Source organism: Pocillopora damicornis, chromosome 10 (assembly GCF_964200805.1).
Source record: "Pocillopora damicornis chromosome 10, jaPocDami1.2, whole genome shotgun sequence".
NCBI classification, from domain to species: domain Eukaryota; kingdom Metazoa; phylum Cnidaria; class Anthozoa; order Scleractinia; family Pocilloporidae; genus Pocillopora; species Pocillopora damicornis.
The window spans coordinates 11,102,660-11,123,137 of NC_142679.1; the positions used below are offsets into that span (position 1 = coordinate 11,102,660).

At 37.6% G+C, this 20,478-nt stretch overlaps 5 protein-coding genes and 1 long non-coding RNA gene across 8 annotated transcripts; 4 read left to right on the forward strand and 2 right to left on the reverse strand.

Annotated features, from left to right (window-relative positions):
- The first annotated feature begins 7 nt into the window (after nt 1-7).
- Nucleotides 8-2,079, forward strand: LOC113680355 (small ribosomal subunit protein uS3mA). The gene is made up of 3 exons (XM_027197380.2): nt 8-147; nt 440-641; nt 1,598-2,079. The coding sequence occupies exons 1-3, from the start codon at nt 100-102 to the stop codon at nt 1,855-1,857; spliced, it is 510 nt and encodes a 169-aa protein (XP_027053181.2). The 5' UTR covers nt 8-99; the 3' UTR covers nt 1,858-2,079.
- LOC149038894 (uncharacterized) lies at nt 1,310-8,319 on the reverse strand. The gene is made up of 3 exons (XR_016180707.1): nt 8,193-8,319; nt 7,974-8,073; nt 1,310-1,457 (listed from the first exon to the last, which is right to left on the reverse strand). It is a non-coding gene; the product is annotated as an uncharacterized LOC149038894 (long non-coding RNA).
- On the forward strand, nt 2,992-5,451 carry LOC113680324 (uncharacterized). 3 transcript variants are annotated; one of them, XM_089186147.1, is made up of 3 exons: nt 2,992-3,303; nt 4,234-4,733; nt 4,782-5,451. In XM_089186147.1, exons 2-3 carry the CDS (start codon nt 4,238-4,240, stop codon nt 5,225-5,227), a joined length of 942 nt encoding a protein of 313 aa, XP_089042273.1. In that variant the 5' UTR covers nt 2,992-3,303; nt 4,234-4,237; the 3' UTR covers nt 5,228-5,451. The 3 variants fall into 3 exon arrangements, with proteins under 3 accessions (XP_089042273.1, XP_089042272.1, XP_027053140.2); XM_089186146.1 differs by having other exon boundaries at nt 4,234-5,451; XM_027197339.2 differs by lacking the exon at nt 2,992-3,303 and adding an exon at nt 3,661-3,959 and having other exon boundaries at nt 4,234-5,451.
- On the reverse strand, nt 5,773-7,647 carry LOC113680325 (uncharacterized). The gene is made up of 3 exons (XM_027197341.2): nt 7,360-7,647; nt 6,827-7,098; nt 5,773-6,126 (listed from the first exon to the last, which is right to left on the reverse strand). Exons 2-3 carry the CDS (start codon nt 7,083-7,085, stop codon nt 6,065-6,067), a joined length of 321 nt encoding a protein of 106 aa, XP_027053142.1. The 5' UTR covers nt 7,086-7,098; nt 7,360-7,647; the 3' UTR covers nt 5,773-6,064.
- Nucleotides 7,611-12,043, forward strand: LOC113680323 (large ribosomal subunit protein uL3). Its single transcript, XM_027197338.2, has 7 exons — nt 7,611-7,636; nt 8,535-8,727; nt 9,088-9,256; nt 9,731-9,866; nt 10,681-11,133; nt 11,529-11,624; nt 11,835-12,043. The coding sequence occupies exons 1-7, from the start codon at nt 7,634-7,636 to the stop codon at nt 12,003-12,005; spliced, it is 1,221 nt and encodes a 406-aa protein (XP_027053139.1). The 5' UTR covers nt 7,611-7,633; the 3' UTR covers nt 12,006-12,043.
- Nucleotides 12,044-16,490: 4,447 nt separating this feature from the next.
- Nucleotides 16,491-18,776, forward strand: LOC149038895 (melanocortin receptor 4-like). The gene has a single exon (XM_089183862.1). It carries the CDS (start codon nt 17,109-17,111, stop codon nt 17,967-17,969), a length of 861 nt encoding a protein of 286 aa, XP_089039988.1. The 5' UTR covers nt 16,491-17,108; the 3' UTR covers nt 17,970-18,776.
- The last annotated feature ends 1,702 nt before the right edge of the window (nt 18,777-20,478 follow it).

Genomic DNA, 20,478 nt, shown 5'->3' on the forward strand with positions numbered 1-20,478 from the left:
ATGCATTGTGGGCAGGAGATTATTGATCATGGCGGACAAGAAGCAAGAAGCCCGTATTGAGTAGCCATTAGGGAAGGTTTTCTGCAAAACTAACTTGATATGGCGGCTAAAAGCTGCCGAACCTTCTTTAAATTGGCCAGCATCCAGGTAGGCCTTTATCAGTTAGGAAAACTCCTAAATATCCTAAAACTCCTATGTATCTGTTGTTACTATACTGGAGCATGAAAACGTGTTTTTAACCTCATAGCAGACGATATACTACATAAGTTTTACATTAAAAGACAACAGATAATAACACTCGTTTTCACTTCTCTTATAACCTCACACATGGGACTACCAGAGCATTGACAATAGTTTGTTAATGTTTCCTTTCGAAACCAAAATCATAACTTTACTGGTTTGAATGGATATTGATGGTTTTATTCTTGTATGTTTACAGGGTGTTGGCCATGTTGGACAAATAGGAGTTCTAGGTGGTCATGGTGTGTCATGTTTTCCTGCCATGGCGGCAACACCCCCTATCACAAAGATTCTTGGTGTCAGTTGTGCATATCAAACAAGAGAAAAACTACAGAAAAAGGCCAAAATTATACCGAGCCACAAAATTGGTGTCACCAAAGGCCACGACTCACATCACACAGGTCCTTTATGAAAATACATTGCATCAGAAAGAGAAGTTCTAGCATTAGCACTCAGAGTGCATAAAATTGACAAATTGATAAAAAAGTTTAAAAAATAGGAAATGTGAGTCTGTCCCATGCAATACTGTGAAATTCTTTTACTTGTATAAGACCACAAAAGTCATTCAGAAAAGAGACACTGATCTCTAATGAACCATTCTCCGATCCCATTCTCTATGATCTAATTTTGGACCATGTGAGAAGCCACTGAAAATGATACAACATTTTTTTAACCCTTTCACTCCCGAGATCTAATTAGTAATTCTCCTTACTATCTGCCATAAAATTCCTATGATGCTAGTTCAGAGAATTTGGTATTGGATCAACCAATAATCCCATGGTTGACATTCTTTTCTATTCAAGTTAAGCATTAATTTTTTTTTTTTTAATTCTGGCAAGTTAAGCTCAACTACACTGAATAAAATTTTCCCTTTTTTATTGTAAATGCTCAGGGTGCTTGAAATTACTCCCATTTTAGTGCATAAGTTATAAATCTAAAGTAAGATATCAATGTTTTGATGGGAGGCATTAAATATTTTGTAGTTAAATGGGATTTAACATAGTTAATCAACGGGAGCAAACTGAAGAGCATTTTACAGGCATTCTCTGTCCAGCGATATTTCTTATCAGTGCATGCATTGTTTTCCCATGTGCTTGCACTTTGTTCCCTGCACTATAGTGTAGCAGTCTTTTTGTTTAGGGTAGCAGTTCTCTGTGTTCCCTCCTTTCTATTTCCAACTGCAAGGTTTCTTGACCATGGATTTGCTCAATTTTCAACTGTAGGTCAAATGAAAATGGTTTTTTATCAGAAAATTGTGATATTTAGAAACACTAATTTTCTTAGAATGAAATATATATATACACAAATATATTTGAATTGAAAGCAAGTCCATTGTTCTTTCTTTTTTTTTATTTAGGAAATTTAAAGGGAAGCTTGTGGGCATCAGAAAGGATGATGGATGACATTATGGTTCGCAAGTTTGTGGAAGGAGTCATGCATGAATATTTGGTTTCTGAGGTTGTCATCAAGAGAAGGGCAAACCGCATTAACATTGTTTTTCTTGTGCCTCCGGTTATGAACTTGCCAAAGTTTTACTTCCTGGTGGGATTTACAGAGACACTACTTACGGAAATGCTGGAATGTATTGTGAAAGTGGAGTGTCAGTCTACAATGTAAAACACTTCTTTTGAATTCAATCTTCAAATTTGGAGAATCTTAATATGCTTTTCATACAAATGGGGAACAACCCCCTCTAAAACTGTAGTAGTGATGAACTTGCATGCTCTTTTGCAGTCTATTGGCTTTGAAATGTAGGAAACTCAACATTTACTGAATTTTGAGAACCAAAGAGACATTTGATAGAGTGAATAAAATAAATCATCCTTAGTTCTTTCAAGGTTATCAGGTATCAACCCTGCCTTTAGGCGAGGTTATCTCATCCCTAGCTTTGCTAACTAAATTCACTGACTAGGATGGCACCCCAACAGCGTGGTGAGTAATTGGCAGCAACACTTGTGAGCATGGATCCACGTGTGGAAAAGAAGTAAAAGCCCATCATCACCCAGTTTCTTTTTAACACAAAAGCCCAGTCTATGATTATAAGAGTTTGTTACAAGAGTTATACATTACGTGAACATTTCACGGGCTTCACTTTGACACATTTCATACCCTACCCTTGTTGCCATGTTATGCCAGCATACAGACACTGTGTGGATACCCGAGTTAAGGAAGTTGCCAATTAGCCTAGAAAATTATACAATAATGTGGTTTCATATCAGTAAGGAATGAAAAGGGGGACATTAATCACAAGCCCAGGGGTCTTCATAAGTGTAATCTTTTCCTGTTTCCTACAAAGCGGCTTGGCAGATTGCTCTTACTGTAGTCCTGCTTGATGCTAATCCATCGAAAGCTTTTGTGCGCTACTCTCTTCATTCTTTTATTTCATTTTGTTCCCAAATATATTGTAGAATCCGTGAATTATGTTTAGTGGATAAATATGAGTTAGACACTGTGCGAATGAAATGCTGCATCCTCTAAGCATGAACAATGCACTTCATTCTTGACGAAAAAAATTGAGTTGGAAGAGTACGTTCTTGACGATTCGCGGAGATGACGGCTTGAGATCCAGCGCGCTTAATTGAACAGGAAATCATACTGCCTTTTCACTTGACCACTAAGAGCCGATGATTATATTTCATTCACCAATTACCGGTACGTGGTAGTTTTAATTGCGACGCTGGTTGAACGATTGCCAATTTGGAGATTTGTTAGACACTTGTTAACAGTCTATCAGCATATATATAAGACAATATATCTTTTCCTCAAAGAAAGAGTGGGGTTCAACTAAAAATGATGTTTATGTGAAACATTGTTAGGGAATAGCTGTCCGAGGTCATGCATACTGCAAAAATAAATTAAAACTTTTTATTTCTGGGCAAACAGCTTACAACGCAGTAGTCTGGGAAAAAGATTATAAAAGGTCTATTCAAGAAATCCGATCTCCGAAAAAAAAATAGTTGGGTCATATTGTATTTAGAAGAATCGCGAACTCCCGGCGCGAATAATCCAGACGGAGGTTTGCATTTCTTTCTGTCTTTGACCAAAGGAAAAGCGGACGGAAAGGTACTGTTACTTCGATTTTATAGCTTTATTGAGCATCTAGTTCGTCCCGCAAGATTACGACTGATTAGTATGTTGAAACGATTATTGAAACGATTAATCCGGATTGCGTAGATCTTATTCTGTTCAGATGTCCTTCATCAGATCGCGCTTACGAGTTTTAACACGCTGAACGCCAAAAAAACACGAAAAAGGGCGTTAAGGAAGAGCGAAAATCCTAAGACTATATCTTTTAAATAGACATAATGTATAACTGCGCGGATCGTGAGATACAACACAAATATTGAGGTAGATAACTTAGAGATCAGAGTTCTCATTTGCAGAATTGCTGTCAAAAACATAAAACAGATGGGTAACATGTTTTTTTTAAACTGAAAATTTCCATATTGTGTAGAAAAAGCTGTGTTGGGTCATTTATTCTAAATATCTCCTAGGTTTTCAATATGTGCTAGCAAATTTTCTTCGTGCATTTACATCAGATAAAAACGCGAGTTTAGCAAAGGTCAGATCCAACGACAATGAAAAATTCCATTTTCACTGACTGACGTAGGCATGTATTGCATTCCATGGGATATGTGCCCAGTACCAAAAACAGTTATTACTCCGTCAAGCTAAAACATCGGCGCAAGATGAATTTTGAATGATTTTAAAAGAAACAAGTAAGTTTGTTCTTTTTCACCAAAGACTAGGGTGTTTTTTTCGTTACCCGACTGGTCGATCACCTAGACGCTTGCCTGCGATCAGGCGCTCGGTTTTTTTTTTATCGAGGAGCGTGATAGTGAAGTCCGCCTCACTACACATAACGTTTCTCGCAAAAAGAACATATGATCGCCGGTTACCCTCCCCAGTAACTTCAGGCGGGAACAGGGTACGGTGGTCATCATTAAAACCACCCTTACCAATTATTTATTACAAACACACGATGTTTTGCAGGACCATGCATCAAGCACTTCAAATTTTGCTGGTTCTGTTAGTGCTCCTATTGGCCAGGACTCAGTCACGCCCTCTGGATGAACTTAAAAATGAAATCCAGCCAACCACTACAGCATGTTTAACTCCAAACTGCTTGTATGACTCCAAATGCTATGCACACGAAGAAGAGATAAGTCATGGATCAAATGGGGAAGGATGGTGTCATGGGCTGTTATGTAATGATGGTCATGTTGTCGCATGGGATGACTTTGATTGTGGTCCAGTTTCCACCACACCTCCAACAACAATGACACCCACCACCCCACCTAGTCTCCCTGTTACAACCATTCCAAAGTCCGGGTGCATGTACAATGGCATTTGGTACGAAGAGAACAGTGACATAGAAAAAGGGACAGATGGTATGGGGTGGTGCTATGGATTGTACTGTACCAGTGGTGGAGGGATTATTGCATGGGATGACTTTGACTGTGGCCCTACAACAGCTCCTACAACAGCTCCTACAACAGCTCCTACAACAGCTCCTACAACAGCTCCTACAACAGCTCCTGCAACAGCTCCTACAACAGCTCCTACAACAGCTCCTACAACAGCTTCCACGATAGCTCCTACTACAGCTCCTACTACAGCTCCTTCTACAGCTCCCCCACCACCTTCCCCATCAACAACACAATTAGGTTGCCTCCAATATGGTGTCTGGTATGCCCCAGGCAGTGAGATAAGTAGGGGAACAGATGGGCAAGGTTGGTGCTATGGGGCGATTTGTACAGATGATGGTCAAATCCAGCTATGGGATGACTTCAATTGTACATCACAGTCTACACCCACACCCACACCTCCAGCTCTGCCCAAAGGTTGTTACTATGAAGGGAAATGGTACCCAACTGGTGTCTTTGAAGGTACTAATAGCCGTGGGTGTAGGTTTGGAGCACATTGTGGTTTGGATGACCAAGTGATAGATTGGGAAGAATTTGACTGTCAAATCAAGAGCCAGTGACAAGAATTTCACCTAGAATGCTTGGCTAACTAAGTCATAAATATTGGAGACAGATAGTCTGCATGGGCTATGGGTGTAACATTACACAGTAGCCTATGATAATACAGTGCGCAGTTCACAGATTTGAATGCTTTCTCATTTAAGATTTTCACAAATGCGTAATCACTTCAATAATTGTTTTCATAGATTGACAAACATTAGAAATAAAGCTGTCCTCTCTGGAATGTGGTCACTCAGGAATGTTACTGACAAGCTCAAAGCAGGGTATTTTGCCATATAAGAACCCAAAAGAATCCTGTCAAGGATTTTTCCATCACTTCACCCATGCCCTCATGGTCTTGAATAGATATTATTCTAATCATGAATGTTCTCAGAGCAGAAATATCCTACTTAAATTTCAGTGATGGATTAATATTATGGTAGTGTACAGAGCCATACTTAACTTAACAGGTAGGTGAGTTCTGCACACAAGCCAAATCAATTCAGCAAATTAAATATGTATCATGTTTTTTCTAAATGAGACAAAAAGTAGCCATCCAATGTAATTATTTCTCAAAAATTGCTTTATTGAGAACATTAACAGGTACACTGACAACAGTGTGTACTGGTTCATGGATCTGAACAGGTTAAATTTACCTTGTGAAAATATTCATCACCCTTAATGTATACAATTTACAATACAACCAAATTGCCTGGAAAAATGGAAAACAGTGCAAACACAGAAGAGGAAGGTGTACAGAAGACTTCAAAAATCACTTCTTCTCCATTCAAGGAATTAAAAAGATATCACACATTACAGAGCATCATTACCATCAGTATGTGAGCAATTATAAAATATCATTCTCCACTGATCTCCACTTTATATTTGGTCCAGTCACCACCTTCAGTGTGAAACCAAGCTGTAATAGGAGATAAACAAACATCCAAGGTCACTTCATTTCTTTACTTCCCTTTGCTGCACACATCTTTATTAATGATGTAGACTGACAGTAGCGTTAAATCATGTTTTATGGACTCCAATTTGTTATTTAATTAAGATAAACCAAGTTCATTCAGTTAAAAGAAAATGAAAGTGTAGTTGCACGTTATAAAAAGGAAATGTGACATAGGGAGAGTACGGTTTATTTGTTTAGTAGTTTTGATTCTGTAGAGTTAATTGGAAGAAAAGTATTGATTTCTTGTCTTTGATGTGATAATGAAGCAATCTAGCCTTCCATACCATCTATTTAAAATATTTAATTCTTTGTCTTGCTCAGTGAATGCATTATTGCATAAATTGTCCTGCACAAGTTTCCCAATGGCCAATTCCATTCTACCTAAATTCAAATTGTATTTTTCTTTTAAGGTTGTTATCAAGATATCAACCTCAATTTTTCAGCTTCTTTTCTGTGATTTCTTTAATTGTAGCCTACCTAAAGCATCCCTCTTTTCGTTTTATTTCATTCACAGGAGTATTTATTTCATTTGATTAAGGACATCCACTTTTAATTGATCTTGTAGGTCACATGCCATGTATTAAAATAGAAAAGTGTACCATTTCAATTCCGAAATTTTGACTAAATCAAACATCTCATTTATCAAAAAGTTAGATTAATATACCTTTTTTCTTGTACTCGTTGTAATATTTTCTGTAGTCATTTACTTCTTTTCTGCAGTATTGTTTGGCATTGACTTCTTCTCTTCTGTAACATTCCTTGACTCTTTCTTGGTATATCTTCACGGTTTCCAACTCAATAAGTCTTTCTAAAGCCCAACGCTCTCGTGCATTATGAAATGCCACAGGATCGCTGCGGTCGATTTCATCAAATGTTGGAGATTTCATCCTCTCATCAAACCTCGTCATGTACTTCTCAGACATCTTGAAATCTTTGCTGAAATATAAGAAAATCCATCAAAAATAAAGCAAGAAGAATAAACTACATAAATTACATGTGTATCAACGATTCAAAAAAGATTATTTGTCGCAGTAGAGCAGCGAATAAGATTTGCAAAGGACCATGCCAGAAAAGGAATTATGATATTGAGAACTCAAGGTGGTTTTGGATGTTTCAGGCTATTATAGATATTCAGAGCTAAATAGGATAATTACGAGGTATTACAGATCTTTCTTAAGCCTACAAGTTAACTCTCACCTCCTCGTGGGATGAGGAAAACACAAGTCTGCCACCTTTTTTCAGCAAAACCTCTATCAACAAACACTCAGGATTCAAGATGGCTGATTGCGATGGAATAGAAAGCCATTTACGTCATGTAAGAGCAACTCTAGTATCACTATTGTGTACTTCCGCAGATATCGTGGACTCACAAAATTAATCAGGGTACCCCACTTGGTACCCCCTTCGATTTGCGCAAAGACAAAGCTAATGCATCACGTGGTTTCGTCCTCTTTCCCTGTGCTCGTAGAAAATGGTGGGTGCCTCTCTGAGAAATGTGTTTAAAATCAGTCGGTTTAACTGTAATTTTATGACCATCTTGTCCAGACTGGTGCTTAGATCTTTCAAAAAGTGTTATTAGCTTATGGAAACTGACATATTTTTTTACTTCTTCCGAAAATGTACGTTTCTCGTAAGGTTTTATATCGTAGGTAGCGTGTGGTTAACAAGCTTGAATGGACGAGTTATGAGCGTAGTACTCTAAAGTAGATCTTCGACTGCACGAAACCCCCATAATGTAACATGGAAAGTAAATCAGTCCCTAAATCGAGAGTTGATGCTTTTTTTTTCTTTTTTCAAATATCGTTGCCTACCTTTATCCATCTCACTCCCGTCAGGTCGTATCCCCCACCATCTTTCTTGTCGATTGGTTCCTATGCCATTTTCCTCTTCTTCAAATCGAAGGTTTCCTACCTAGTAATATTCAGAAATAAACTTTTAGTGACCGATTTTATAATTAAGGCTAAGTTGGGCTGTTGACATTAGAAAGGGAACAACTGAATAATTTTATCGTATATTCGTGAACATTTCACCTTGCACGAAGTTGACTTTGGGGCAAAATCTTGCCAGCCGAGAAAATGAAGCAATTCCTCGTACATATTTCTTGAGGATATGGTTGTAGGTACACTGTAGGGTCTTGTTTGAATTGGGGTGGGTGCAGTTCAGTTTATTAAATCCATTCCTCTTATTTGATGGGCAACTGTGCCAATACTCCCACTGACGTATACCGGGTCCATGGTGTAAAGACCTCTTTCTAAAACTTAATCCTCCTCTCAGTATCTCGTTTCTATTTTTATTTTCAAGTTTAGCCTTTCCTTGTTGTTTTGTGGTCACATGTCAGATTGATTAGTTGTATATATTTGTGCATTCTTTAGTCTCATAGGAAGTTCAGAGCACCACGACACGGTTCCCTTGGCTTCTTGCCTCGTAAGAGGTGCAAGCATCATAATGGGAGGATAAAGTCCTTCCCCAAGGATGACCCAACCCTCCCACCTCATTTGACAGCTTTTGTGGGTTTCAAAGCTGGTATGACCCACATTGTGAGAGAAGTGGAGAAACCAGGATCAAGTATGTGACTTGAACTGCTTGCAAGACTCAAATTAAGTCTATTTATTAACATTAGACAGTATAACTTATCAATATTCTTTTTGTTATTCCTGTTTTGATAGTATGATAATCACTGAACATCAAGGAATGTCCTAGTCTTAGTTAAGTTCAGCAGGCTTGGACGCATTTGGTGTCTTAATAATGAAACATAAATTTAACTTTAAACTGAGTTATTATTTGAAATACATACTTTTTGGGACATAGTTTTGAATTTGTCTCAAACTGCTGTCTTCCAATTGAAGCATCTTAGTGTATTTTTTATCATGGTGAAATTGTGTACACAAGTGAATCTTCAATTGTTATCTTTTCCTTTCTGAACAGAGATCCATAAGAAGGAAGTGGTTGAAGCAGTAACAATCATTGAGACACCACCTCTGATGGTTGTTGGTGTTGTTGGGTACATCGAGACTCCCAGAGGACTTCGTGTCCTCAAAACAATCTGGGCGGAACATCTGAGTGAAGAATGCAAGCGCCGTTTCTACAAGAATTGGTATGTGTTCATCTTGAATGCAGTCATGTTATTCACTTAATCTAATAAATCATAAAAACGGTACTGTGTAATGTTCAAAGAAGCCCTTCAGTGACATGACATTTACTAGGAGATTTTACTTTTTTATCAACCCAAAAAAATGTAATTTAATAATTTTGATCAAAGATAAGGTATTGATATATAAACTAAGGAAACTCATGTAGAATGCGCAACATACCAAATACTTGGATTATGCATGTGTTTTAGTGCAAATATTGTATAGTGTAGCAATTTTTTGGGCTTGTTTTTGAAGATAATTTGTTCATTTATTATTACTGTTATACTATTGTAATGTTGTGTTCTGTGGAGCACTTCTAACCAGAGTTTCCCATGAAGTGCCTTTTCTCCGCTCGGTACACCTTTACCGATGAGATCTGGCTCCCCTTTTCCTTCTTCTGTTTCATCAACCATGCCCATGCTGGTTTGTACATAAAGGTGCAAGTCCAAGAAGAAGGCATTCTCCAAGGCCTCCAAGCGATGGGGAGATGAGGATGGCAAGACTGCTATTGAGAATGACTTCAACACCATGAAGAAGTACTGCAAAGTCATCCGTGTTATTTGCCATACACAGGTATTTATCTCGTATAGGTTTTTGAAAAATATCATTTCAGGCTATTTCCTTATAACTCATATTTGATTGGCTCCCAGCTAGTGTGGATATTGTTTTATGATACAGACAAAGGTCATTTACTATATCAAATAAACTTTTGTCAGTTATTAGGTATAAGTCACATGGGGAAGGGCATGGCAGGTCAAATTGCTTTCCTCTTATGTTCATATAAATTAGCCTTTCTGGCCTTAACAACAACAGCAATAGAATATTTCTTCAAAAGAGAGCTCAAGAAGAATGAATTTTATGGACATTAAAGAATATTATTTATGCCTGCCATTATCAAAATAAAGTGTATTCTTTGCCTCTTTGAATGTTTGATGCAAGTTCATCTCTTCTTCCTTAAAGGAAGCAAGGAAAGTTGATATATTCCAGAAGTTTAATGAGGGTGACGGAAATTCATTGAAAAAAATAGGATTTTATTTCGTTAGAACAAATGAGCTTGCATAACCATGAGTGAATTTTCATTTTCAGGATATTTCTAAACTGATTTGTAGACTAAGTAAGGAGAGATTCCACATAAAATTTTTTATGGAAGGTTATAAATATTAATACATTTGAAAGAGCATAATCCCCTAGGGCTAAATTCTATCAATTTTCTTTAATCAATTGGCACCCAGAAATGATGACTGACTATTTTTCATTTAGCCAGTGGCCAGTGCCTTTAATTTTGCTTTTCCCTGATACCTCATTTCATTGTAATTCTTTAAAGTAAACATTATGTGGTTCATGGAAAATAAGTGTTCTTATTGTAATCTGTTCAACCTTTTGATAGCAAAAACTTGTGAAACTTGGCCAAAAGAAGGCTATTATTAAGGAGATCCAAGTCAATGGTGGTAAGGATGTTGGAGAGAAGATTGACTGGGCACGTGAGCGCCTTGAAAACCCTGCACCTGTTCGCAAAGTGTTTGCACAGGATGAGATGATTGATATCATTGGTGTATCCAAGGGTCATGGATTTAAGGGTGTCACTTACAGATGGGGTACCAAGAAGTTGCCACGCAAGACTCACAAGGGTTTGCGTAAAGTGGCTTGTATTGGGGCATGGCATCCAGCCCGTGTTTCATACTCTGTTGCACGTGCAGGTCAGTTTGGTTACCATCATCGTACTGAAATCAACAAGAAGATCTACCGTATTGGTCGTGGTATTCACACTAAAGATGGAAAGGTGGTGAAGAACAATGCCAGTACTGAGTATGATCTGACTGACAAGGCAATCACTCCAATGGTGAGTTCATCTTAAAGGATATGATTTTGAGAAACATCTTTTAGATACAGTTTAAATTGGAGAAAATAGGGAGTGCAATGCAACATATGCAACCTGCAAGAGTGGCTTAACTGCATCTTGCAGGTCTGTTAAAAAATCATGACACTTCATGGGCTTAGGTCAAAGGGAATGCACCCAAATGCACCCTTAGTGAAGGCCCACTCCACTTTGAGTGAGGAATTACCTTGTGGGATTGACATCTGAACATAGGAAAGGAGAGCAGAATTTAATTTAAGCCTTTCTCATGTTTGTTCAAAATCTTGTGAAATCTTTCTCAAACTTAATAGACAAATAACTTTTGTGTGTGTTATTTGCACCTTAACAATGCTGTGACTCTCTCTTTGGCTTACCTTTAGGGTACTTTCCCTCACTACGGTGAAGTGAATGAAGACTATGTCATGGTCAAGGGATGTGTTGTAGGCAAAGTGAAACGTGTCCTTACTCTGCGTAAGGTAAGACGAGGATCTTGTAGCAACAAGCACCTCAATATTTGCGTTTCAGTGTGTTGAAGTAGGTATTGGCAATGTTAAAGTAGTATGTAAGTGTTAGTTGTACAGAGGTCTAATATTTTTCAGAATTGGAGGTGAACATGAATTAAAGAGCTCCAGAAGCCGGTGTATTAATTCTAGCAATGACCGTTTTGACATGTCATTCGTTCACAGTCATTGCTTGTCCAAACAAACCGTGCTGCCTTGGAGAAGATCCAACTTAAGTTCATTGATACATCGTCCAAGTTTGGCCATGGACGCTTCCAGCATCCTGCCGAGAAGAGAGCGTTCATGGGTCTCCTCAAAAAAGACCGGGAGAGGGAGCTTACTGCTGGTGCAGAGTAAATTTGTTTACGAGTTTAATAAAGTTTGGTTTGAATCTATCAGAATCTAATTATATTAAATGTGCCTCCTAAAGCCTTTCCCACCCATGAGTGACTAAGAGAGAATTTTTCCTCACAATATCAATATCAATATCAAGCATAGGAGTGATGAGAATAAAGTAAAGTATCAGTTGGGAATTATTCGTTGATCCAATACCAAATTCCTTGAATTTACATTATAGCAATCATGTGGGAGACAGTAAGGAGAATTACTAATGAGATCTTTGGAGTTGAAGGGTTAATATATAAAGGAAACTCTCACATTTCGACTATCAGAATGCTATCAACATGCATTGATCCTCTTTGTCGCCTCTTTCCCCCCGGCATTACCACCATCTCCTCAAGCTGACTACATAAGTACTGATAATTTACTTCATTTATTCGATATAAGGAGAAACGAGTGACATTGTAAACGAGAGATCTTCGATTACCGTTCAAAACTGAACTTAATCCTAGGAAAACCAAAGTTGTTATTCAAAAGGAAGATTGCACAAATTAATATTCATTCAATTTATTTAACATTAAGCCACCATCGTTGAGAGGATCTTCTATCAATCACAATTAGGACGAAGTAATGAGTCCGGGATATTCTGCGACGAAGAGCTTAAAAGGAAAAATCCTCAAAAATACGCCTAGTGTCCTATGGTTTAAAACTAATTTGGGCTGGAGCAAGTTGAATGTTAGAAGTTGGTGTCTTAATCTAAGTTAACTTTTTTTCCAAAACAAGACAGTAGCAACTCCATTTTGTCTATTTACTCTTAATGAAACCTTGCAATTAAGCGAGGAAGAAACGTCTTGATAAGTTTCTGAACCTATCAAGAAGTTCCGTACCCATTAACTCCTCTTAGGTTAGCAACGTTCGGCACGGCTACATAATAAAGAAAAGAGATCTGGTTGTCTAGTCTCGTTTGTGTTGGTAGTCAACTTTGTGAGAGCCAGTAACGTGGATGATGCAGTTCTAAACAACCTGGACAACGGGCAGTTGAAAGTAAGGCTTTGTATATCCAGGAAGCGGAACTGTTTGGTAATAGTTTATTGAGGCAAAGATCACTCCACTCTTATAGTTCCAAATAAGTTTAAAATAAAACAGTACCGCCGATCCAAATGCATCTCGAGTTTTGATTGAGAGGAAACAATTTAGAATCTAAAAGTCTGTCGCAGAATATCTTTCATGACTTGTCTCACTTCTCTCATTGTCCAGTAGTAAAGAACTGGGTTTAAAGTGGAGTTAAAATGTATAAAGGTAGTTATACAGATACAAACCAAAAGAAGAATTGGGTCAAGTCCTCTAGAGGCCACCAGTGTGATTATAACAATCCCGGGCAGGTAAAAAGCAATCAATGATAACTGTATCCACACTGCGCTGGATACTGTTTTCCTATATCGTGCTATGTTCAGTGGCTCAGGTCGGTTTGCTTGTCTTTGGTGAATATTTCCGTGTACTTGCCCCTGATGTTGCCGGAGTTTTCGGTAAATTTTGAGGTAACAGAAAGTTGAGACTGTAATACTCAGTAAAACAAGAAAGGAACCATAAAATAACGCAGTTCTGTAGTTGAACAACTCCATAATAGCGCCTCCAGATCCTATGAACCAAAGTGAGATGGCAGTGCCTTGAGCACGCCTTGAGGTAACAACTTGTCTGTATCTCAATCCCAGTGACAGGGCGAGAAGTCTGTCCACACCTATTGCAGTCATTGTGAGCAAAGATACTGAACATAACATTTGACTTGAAAGAAGCACAGCGCTAATAACTTGGCAACAAAGATTCCAGTTTTTAAATTCAATCGTGAATAAAAATGTAACATAAAGTGGACCGACAGCAATCCCTACACATAAATTCGTAAGGATCAGAGAGCGTAATAGAATCTTAGAGGGTGGATGGAGGGACGAAGCTTTTCGAAGGGCTGCAAGTATTAGAATATTTCCAAATGTTGACGAGATGGCAAGAAAAATGCCAATGATTGTGAGAAATCGCGGAATGAGGATTCCTCCTACAAGCGAAGAACAAAACATTCCAGTTGTTAGGTTTTCAGATCTGTCGTCAATCAGCACATTTTTAAACAATGCAGAGATATGATACGGAGTTCAAGTATTCTGCTTGAAATATTAAGCTCCTATTTAAGGTGAAAAAGTCTGACCCTTGGAGAGCCGTGCATGCCTGAGACTTTTTGTGTCTGAAACATCTGCTCGTGTAAAGTACTAAGTGAAATCGACTACTTAATTTCCGTAGGTCTCTTTTATTACATCCTCATTTTGAACGCATGTTTGTAAATTCCCTCCTCTGAGGAGGAGTATTTCGAAAAAGGAGTGGAAGGTTCAATTGTCCTCTTTTCAAAGCGGTGTTCCCTTAAAATTAATCTACACGTCAATTGTCTATTTGTTTACCAACACAACGACCGCTAACACCACACTGACTAAAATGAATACAGGAAACGAGAAATCAATTTTATTAACTTTTTTGTGTTTTGGCAATCTTTGGCCCTGAGCACTGGTTGACACGGCTGAATTTAATAGGCTTCATCGTGAGTTTCCAAATCCGAAGGGTTAATTTTTTTTCCAAATTACACACTAACAGCTTTGATACTATATATTTCCATTGTTCATCTCGTGATAAAAATTCCAGCGTTCATCACGTCACTTGGCTAGCTGACTCTACATTGAATGAGACAAATCAGTTTACACGCAAAATTTTGTGACTTTCAAAATGTAGTTGAAGACTTCGAAATAAATACTATTGTAATTACTATGGACACACTAGCTAACGGATTTAATGACAACATATTCTTACCAAAAATTGAATAAGATATGCACCCCAAAGCTGACAAACTGGTGATACAAACACTCAGATACTCACGATGAATCAGATTCGACTTCTGTTTTGTTGAATCCCGAAACCAACGCCATTCGTAAAAGATGTTGTCTTTCGAAAGCTTTACGAATATTTCTTCAGGAAGATCTCGAGAGATGGTCGGAAGTATTTTTGAAGTGTGACAACTTTAAGCGTTAGGAAACAGAAATATACCGTGTGATAATAAGCATTGAATGGGAAATGACTTGTTGGGGACATGTGTTATCAACTTCGCTTCCTAACTTTTTACCACAGTTAAAAATGGCAAAAAAGACCACGAAACATAAACGATGCCATAGGGATGGTCAGCAAGAGTCATACACCTCATACAAGACCAACCAACAACCCGAAAAAAAAGAAATCAGAAAAGGAGTTATATGTGTGAAAAAGTGAAAATTATAATTGACATATAAATATCTACAAAAGTAGCTACTCCCTTTTTAAAACTACAAATACTTGGTGCACAACGAGTTGACAATGGTTACTCATATTCCACATATCAACAATCTTATTTAAAAAGCTTAATTTGGAAATGTCTGTGCTATAGCATAGTTCTTCTTAGGTACACAATCATCCCTACCCTCGGAGAGTATCTCTCAGAATCCAAGTAAAACTGAATAAAAGGAGAAATGTCTTAATCAATTTACTCATTTATGACGTTATAAAAAAAACAACAACAAAACATCGAACAAGCAACGTCTGTCCAGTAAGGATAACAAGTTCTATGCGAGTGCCATAATCAGCATTGTTTTTTAAAATAACCTTAGTAGCTCTTTGCTGAATTCTTTCCAACTTGTTGATGTTCCTTGCTCGGATCTTACCAGGGCACAATGGAGCGTCCAAACTAAATGCAAAATGGGACTGAGTGAATCCTTTGATGGTTACCGGTGAGTAACCTACAATCCCAGGCAGATAACAAGCTGTAACAATAACATTTGACCTGACAGTCACCGTGTGGTAACAAAGATTTCTGTAACATGAAGCGGAACCACAATGATTCCAACGAATAGATCAGAGAGCCCCAAAGAGCGTAGTAAAATCTTGGAGGGTGAATGGCAGTAAGATATCTTTTGAAGAACGGTGAAGATCAGTAAATTACTAAATGTTGCCGATAGGCTCAGAAAAACCCCAAAAATTACGAGAAATCTCAAAATATGGATATCCTCTGAAGATAGTGTATAAAACTTCTGTGGAATCGTGCGGTTTTCAGCTACCTCTTCATTAAAAATACTTTCTACGTGTTTGTCACACTGCGAAGATGAGCCCTGTTGCATTTGGAACAGGACGACCAACGCTTGTGAACACTGACGAGAAATACTAACGAAAGTCTTCAAATTATTGATTTATTAAATGAAACAATTTTAATAAATAATTTATTAAATAAAAGAAGAACTGAAGCAGTAGGAGCTATATTGTTGCTTGGGACTGAAACATCTGCATGTTATGACAAGAAAAATAATTTCCACAGTCTTCATTAAGTACACCACACGACATGTTGAAAGCGTTCTTATTACTTTTGTTGATTCTCGTTGAAATCCATAACAGCTGGTCTATTTTTAATCAAACTGAATGATGTTTTTCAAAATACTCACGGTAAGAATTGTTTCTTGGCGCAAATACTGTGGGTTGTTATCACGTCGCCACATTAACTGCAATGAGGGTTTAGTTTTTCCTTGTATTTCCGGTTGTTGTTTTGTGTTTGAGAGCTTTTCTTCTGAAACTATAGATGCTCACCTCGCAACCTGTAAGGTTAACTAGCTCTGCATGGAATAAGAAAAATCCCCTTTCCATGTAGGAATGAATTCACCACCAACGGCATCATAAAAAATGTAAGGGACGACTTCCAAATTAGTATAATTTTTATTGGTTCATCAAAACATTCTTTCGGAAAAGTTCTAGTAAGTTATCTAAATGCAAATGATGAGGCAAAAACTAGCGTTTCAAGCTACAAAAAAATCTCATTTTAAAGAAAAGTTTTCTTTCCTCATATCCTCTTAACAGCCCTAAAAAAAACGTGTCTATATTTTGTTACGAAAGCAACTACAGCATACAAAGAAAAACGTTTTGCTCCAACAAGCTTTGACGATAATGGCATTTTCTGCGTGTGGTGTATTCATCCTTTGAAATCAGTTGACTTCATGCCGTGTTTGCGTTCAGCCGTGTTACTTACTACGCTAAACCAAACGTCAGAATCCGTGGGTTTTTCGAAGTTGTAACATGGGACACGTTCCAGACAACAGAGGAAACCATTCTCACTTTGAAAATTTGGTTTTTATAAACTGCGCTATCAATATACCATTCATGTTTATATCCATAATTGGTAATACACTTGTGCTAGCCGCCATCTTGAGAACTCCTTCGCTTCGTTCCCCGTCCATGATTTTTCTCTGCAGTCTGGTTGTATCAGATCTTCTGGTTGGCTACATCATTCAACCGTTGTACATAACTAATGAACTAACGGAAAACTTCCTACTCAAACAAGTTTCGTCAATAATGTCGTATAGCGTGTGTGGTGTCTCTATCGCTGCAATGACCACTATAAGTATTGATCGTTTCTTAGCTTTGCATTATCACATGAGGTATTCAAACTTGATGTCGACACAGCGCGCCAAGTTTATATCAGTAGTCTTGTGGTTTAACACCATTTTAACGTCATTCTTGGCTCTTTGGAGCACGTACATTTTTCTTATCTGTGCACCGGTTATTATAGCAATTTTGCTGATAGTTTCTATGTACTGTTACATCAGAATTTATAGGATTGTTCTACAGCACCGGTTTCAAATTCATGCTCAACAACAGGCCGTGGCAAGCCTAGACAATAATCTAAGCTCCAATCAAGAATCAAAAAACACAGCTCTTAACACTTTTATTTACTACCTTGCGATGATTCTGTGTTATATGCCGTTGTTTATCAGCTTAATAGCTTTACAGATCCCTAACATTTCCTATTCAGAAGCATGGAAATTCACCGACACGGTGGCATTTATGAATTCCGCTGTCAATCCAGTCTTATATTGTTGGCGTCATCGAGAACTTCGAAAGGCGGTTGTAAAGACAGCAAGAAAAGTAGGGTGTTAAAGAAAACCAAGGACAAGGTTTAAATATTTAGTATACATCGATCGATTCATTCAAATCTGCCGAACGTCATTTATAGTGTTGAAGAAACAGAGTCACAGCGGAACCTCGATTTAACGAACCTCTACATAACGAAGTCCTTGGTATAACGAACGATACTCTTCAGCCCGGCCACTGACACTATTGACGCATCTAACGATCCGCTTTATCCTGTTTGTCTCTTATTAGTTCTACTAAGTTGAATTCAACCTCTTTATCTTATTTAAGTTTTAAAGGCTTCTTGTTGTAAAAGGTGTAATAAGACCTTCCAGTCCAATGCCACTGTTTCTCCGTTTTCTAGTGACTTCCACTGAAATTTGTCCTCCGTGCTTTAAAAACAAGGTGCTGTAGCAATGTACAGACCTGTGCAGTGTACTGTAGCTTCATATTGAAATTAAAGCACAAATGTTATTTATAGTAATCGTTCCGATCCCAATATGCTGGGTGGCGCGACGTCACACCACAAAAAATATTAAAATCTCTTAATCATCCCTTGATATAACGAACATTTTGGTTGTTTTTCCGCAAATCCGTTAAATCGAGGTTTGCGATATAACGAACCCTCTTATCTATCTTTATCTACTATTTTAGGTCTTAATTGTGTTTTGGCTTTGTAGTCTTAGGCTGTTAATGTAGTTTTAAAATTCTAGTCATGTATATATATAATTGAAAATTTTGATGTAAATTAATTTTAAGAAACAGGGCCCCTATGGATACCAGCCTTAGAGCTGAATGGGCTACCCTGTGTGAATAAAGTTTACTTTAACCCTTGATACAACGAACCAATTTCCCCAGTCCCATAGCACTTCGCTAAATTGAGGTTCCACTATATTCTTCATGTTGCATAAAAATCAGGGTTTCAAAGGATGATACGCTGTCCATCGACATAGTTTCTACTCACATCAATTGATCACTCCCTTAGACCAACCAGCTTCAAATACATTTATAATCTAATACTCGCAATGATTTAAATATTAATCGAAACGAGTAATGTTTTTCTATGGTTGTTGATTATTGAGGCAGGAGACTTCCGTTTGATCAACTTTTTGGTTCAATGAAGTTTTCAAAATGCATGGAAGCCCTGTCATAACAGTCACCACTAACTGATGGTGCTATTCAAAGTTTATTGAGTTAATCCTTTAAAATAAATAATTATACAATGTTTAGATTCTTTTTTCAACACCAGAGAAATCATATTTGTTTCAGAAAAATGTGTTTTTTTATTAAGAGATGTGTATTTTTTTTCAGAAATATGTATTTTGATAACTTTTAATGACTTGATGATTTTAGATATATATAGATATTTTGTCTCACTTATATGTGTTGCTTCAAATAACAAGGGGTTGAAACCCTCTGATTGGACCAGATTACGGTATTCTTTCGATATTGTGCTCTAAGAAAGTATATTAATGTGTAAATCGCCTAGTATCATCATTAATAAGACGGTAGCTAAAGAGTTTAATCGTTCCGGCTACCTCGGTTGGACAAGCCACTGTTAACAAAATTAATTCATTCGCTAGTAAATGTAATTACGACCTCTAAGAGCCAGTTTTTGTTCCAATGAAACGCCCAGACTGGGCCAATCAATCCAATTCATGACAGTGGAATGCTCACAGGTCGCAGAAGTTGTTCGGTCAATGTCATGATGTCAAGATGGCGACCACGAGGAACCAAACAATATCAGACTCATCTCTCCCATGCCCATTCTGTCGAAGATGTGTGAGAGAGTTGCTCTAAGTCGGCTCGTGCCTTATCTAGAGTCGAATAAAAGATTATCTACAACGCAGAGTGGAAACAAGAAACTCCACTTAACAGAGACCTCATTGATACGCGTACGCACCACTGAAGCCATCCTGAGAAGCATAGACAAAAATAAATTAACTGCAGTTGTGTTACTGAATATGAGTAAGGCATTTGACAGCATAAACCATGAAATTATACTGAATAAATTGCAGGACATTTTGGCATTTTACCCTTTGGCATCACTTGGTTTAACAGTTATTTATCTGAAAGACATCAAGTCGTCCGTATAAATAATGAACTGTCAGAGCCACTCCCCTTTAATATCTATTTACTTCCCTTGAATAATCCGTAAGGGAGATTAGTGATCGTCTCTTGGAAAAAACCCAACTGACCATGCTGACTTTCAAATTTTTGAAAAAAGTTGACCTGCAGTGTAGGAAAATAAGAGAAGTTTGCGACGAGGGGAAATAAAAGCTGGTTACATCGTGCGACTTTGAACACGTAATCTGCCACCTAGGGATGAAAATTTTCCAAATTTGGATGACAAGGGTTAAAATCAGTCAATTTTTTCAAGTGTTTAAATTTCTGAAAACTTTAAGTAGAGGAAAAGTTCACAACGAGGACAATTTTTTCGGTTGCCCATACAAGTACACATCTCGTCGGAGAAAAATCATCCAAGCTCCAATTTATAGACTTAAAATATATCTATACATTCGTTGGGTTGATAATA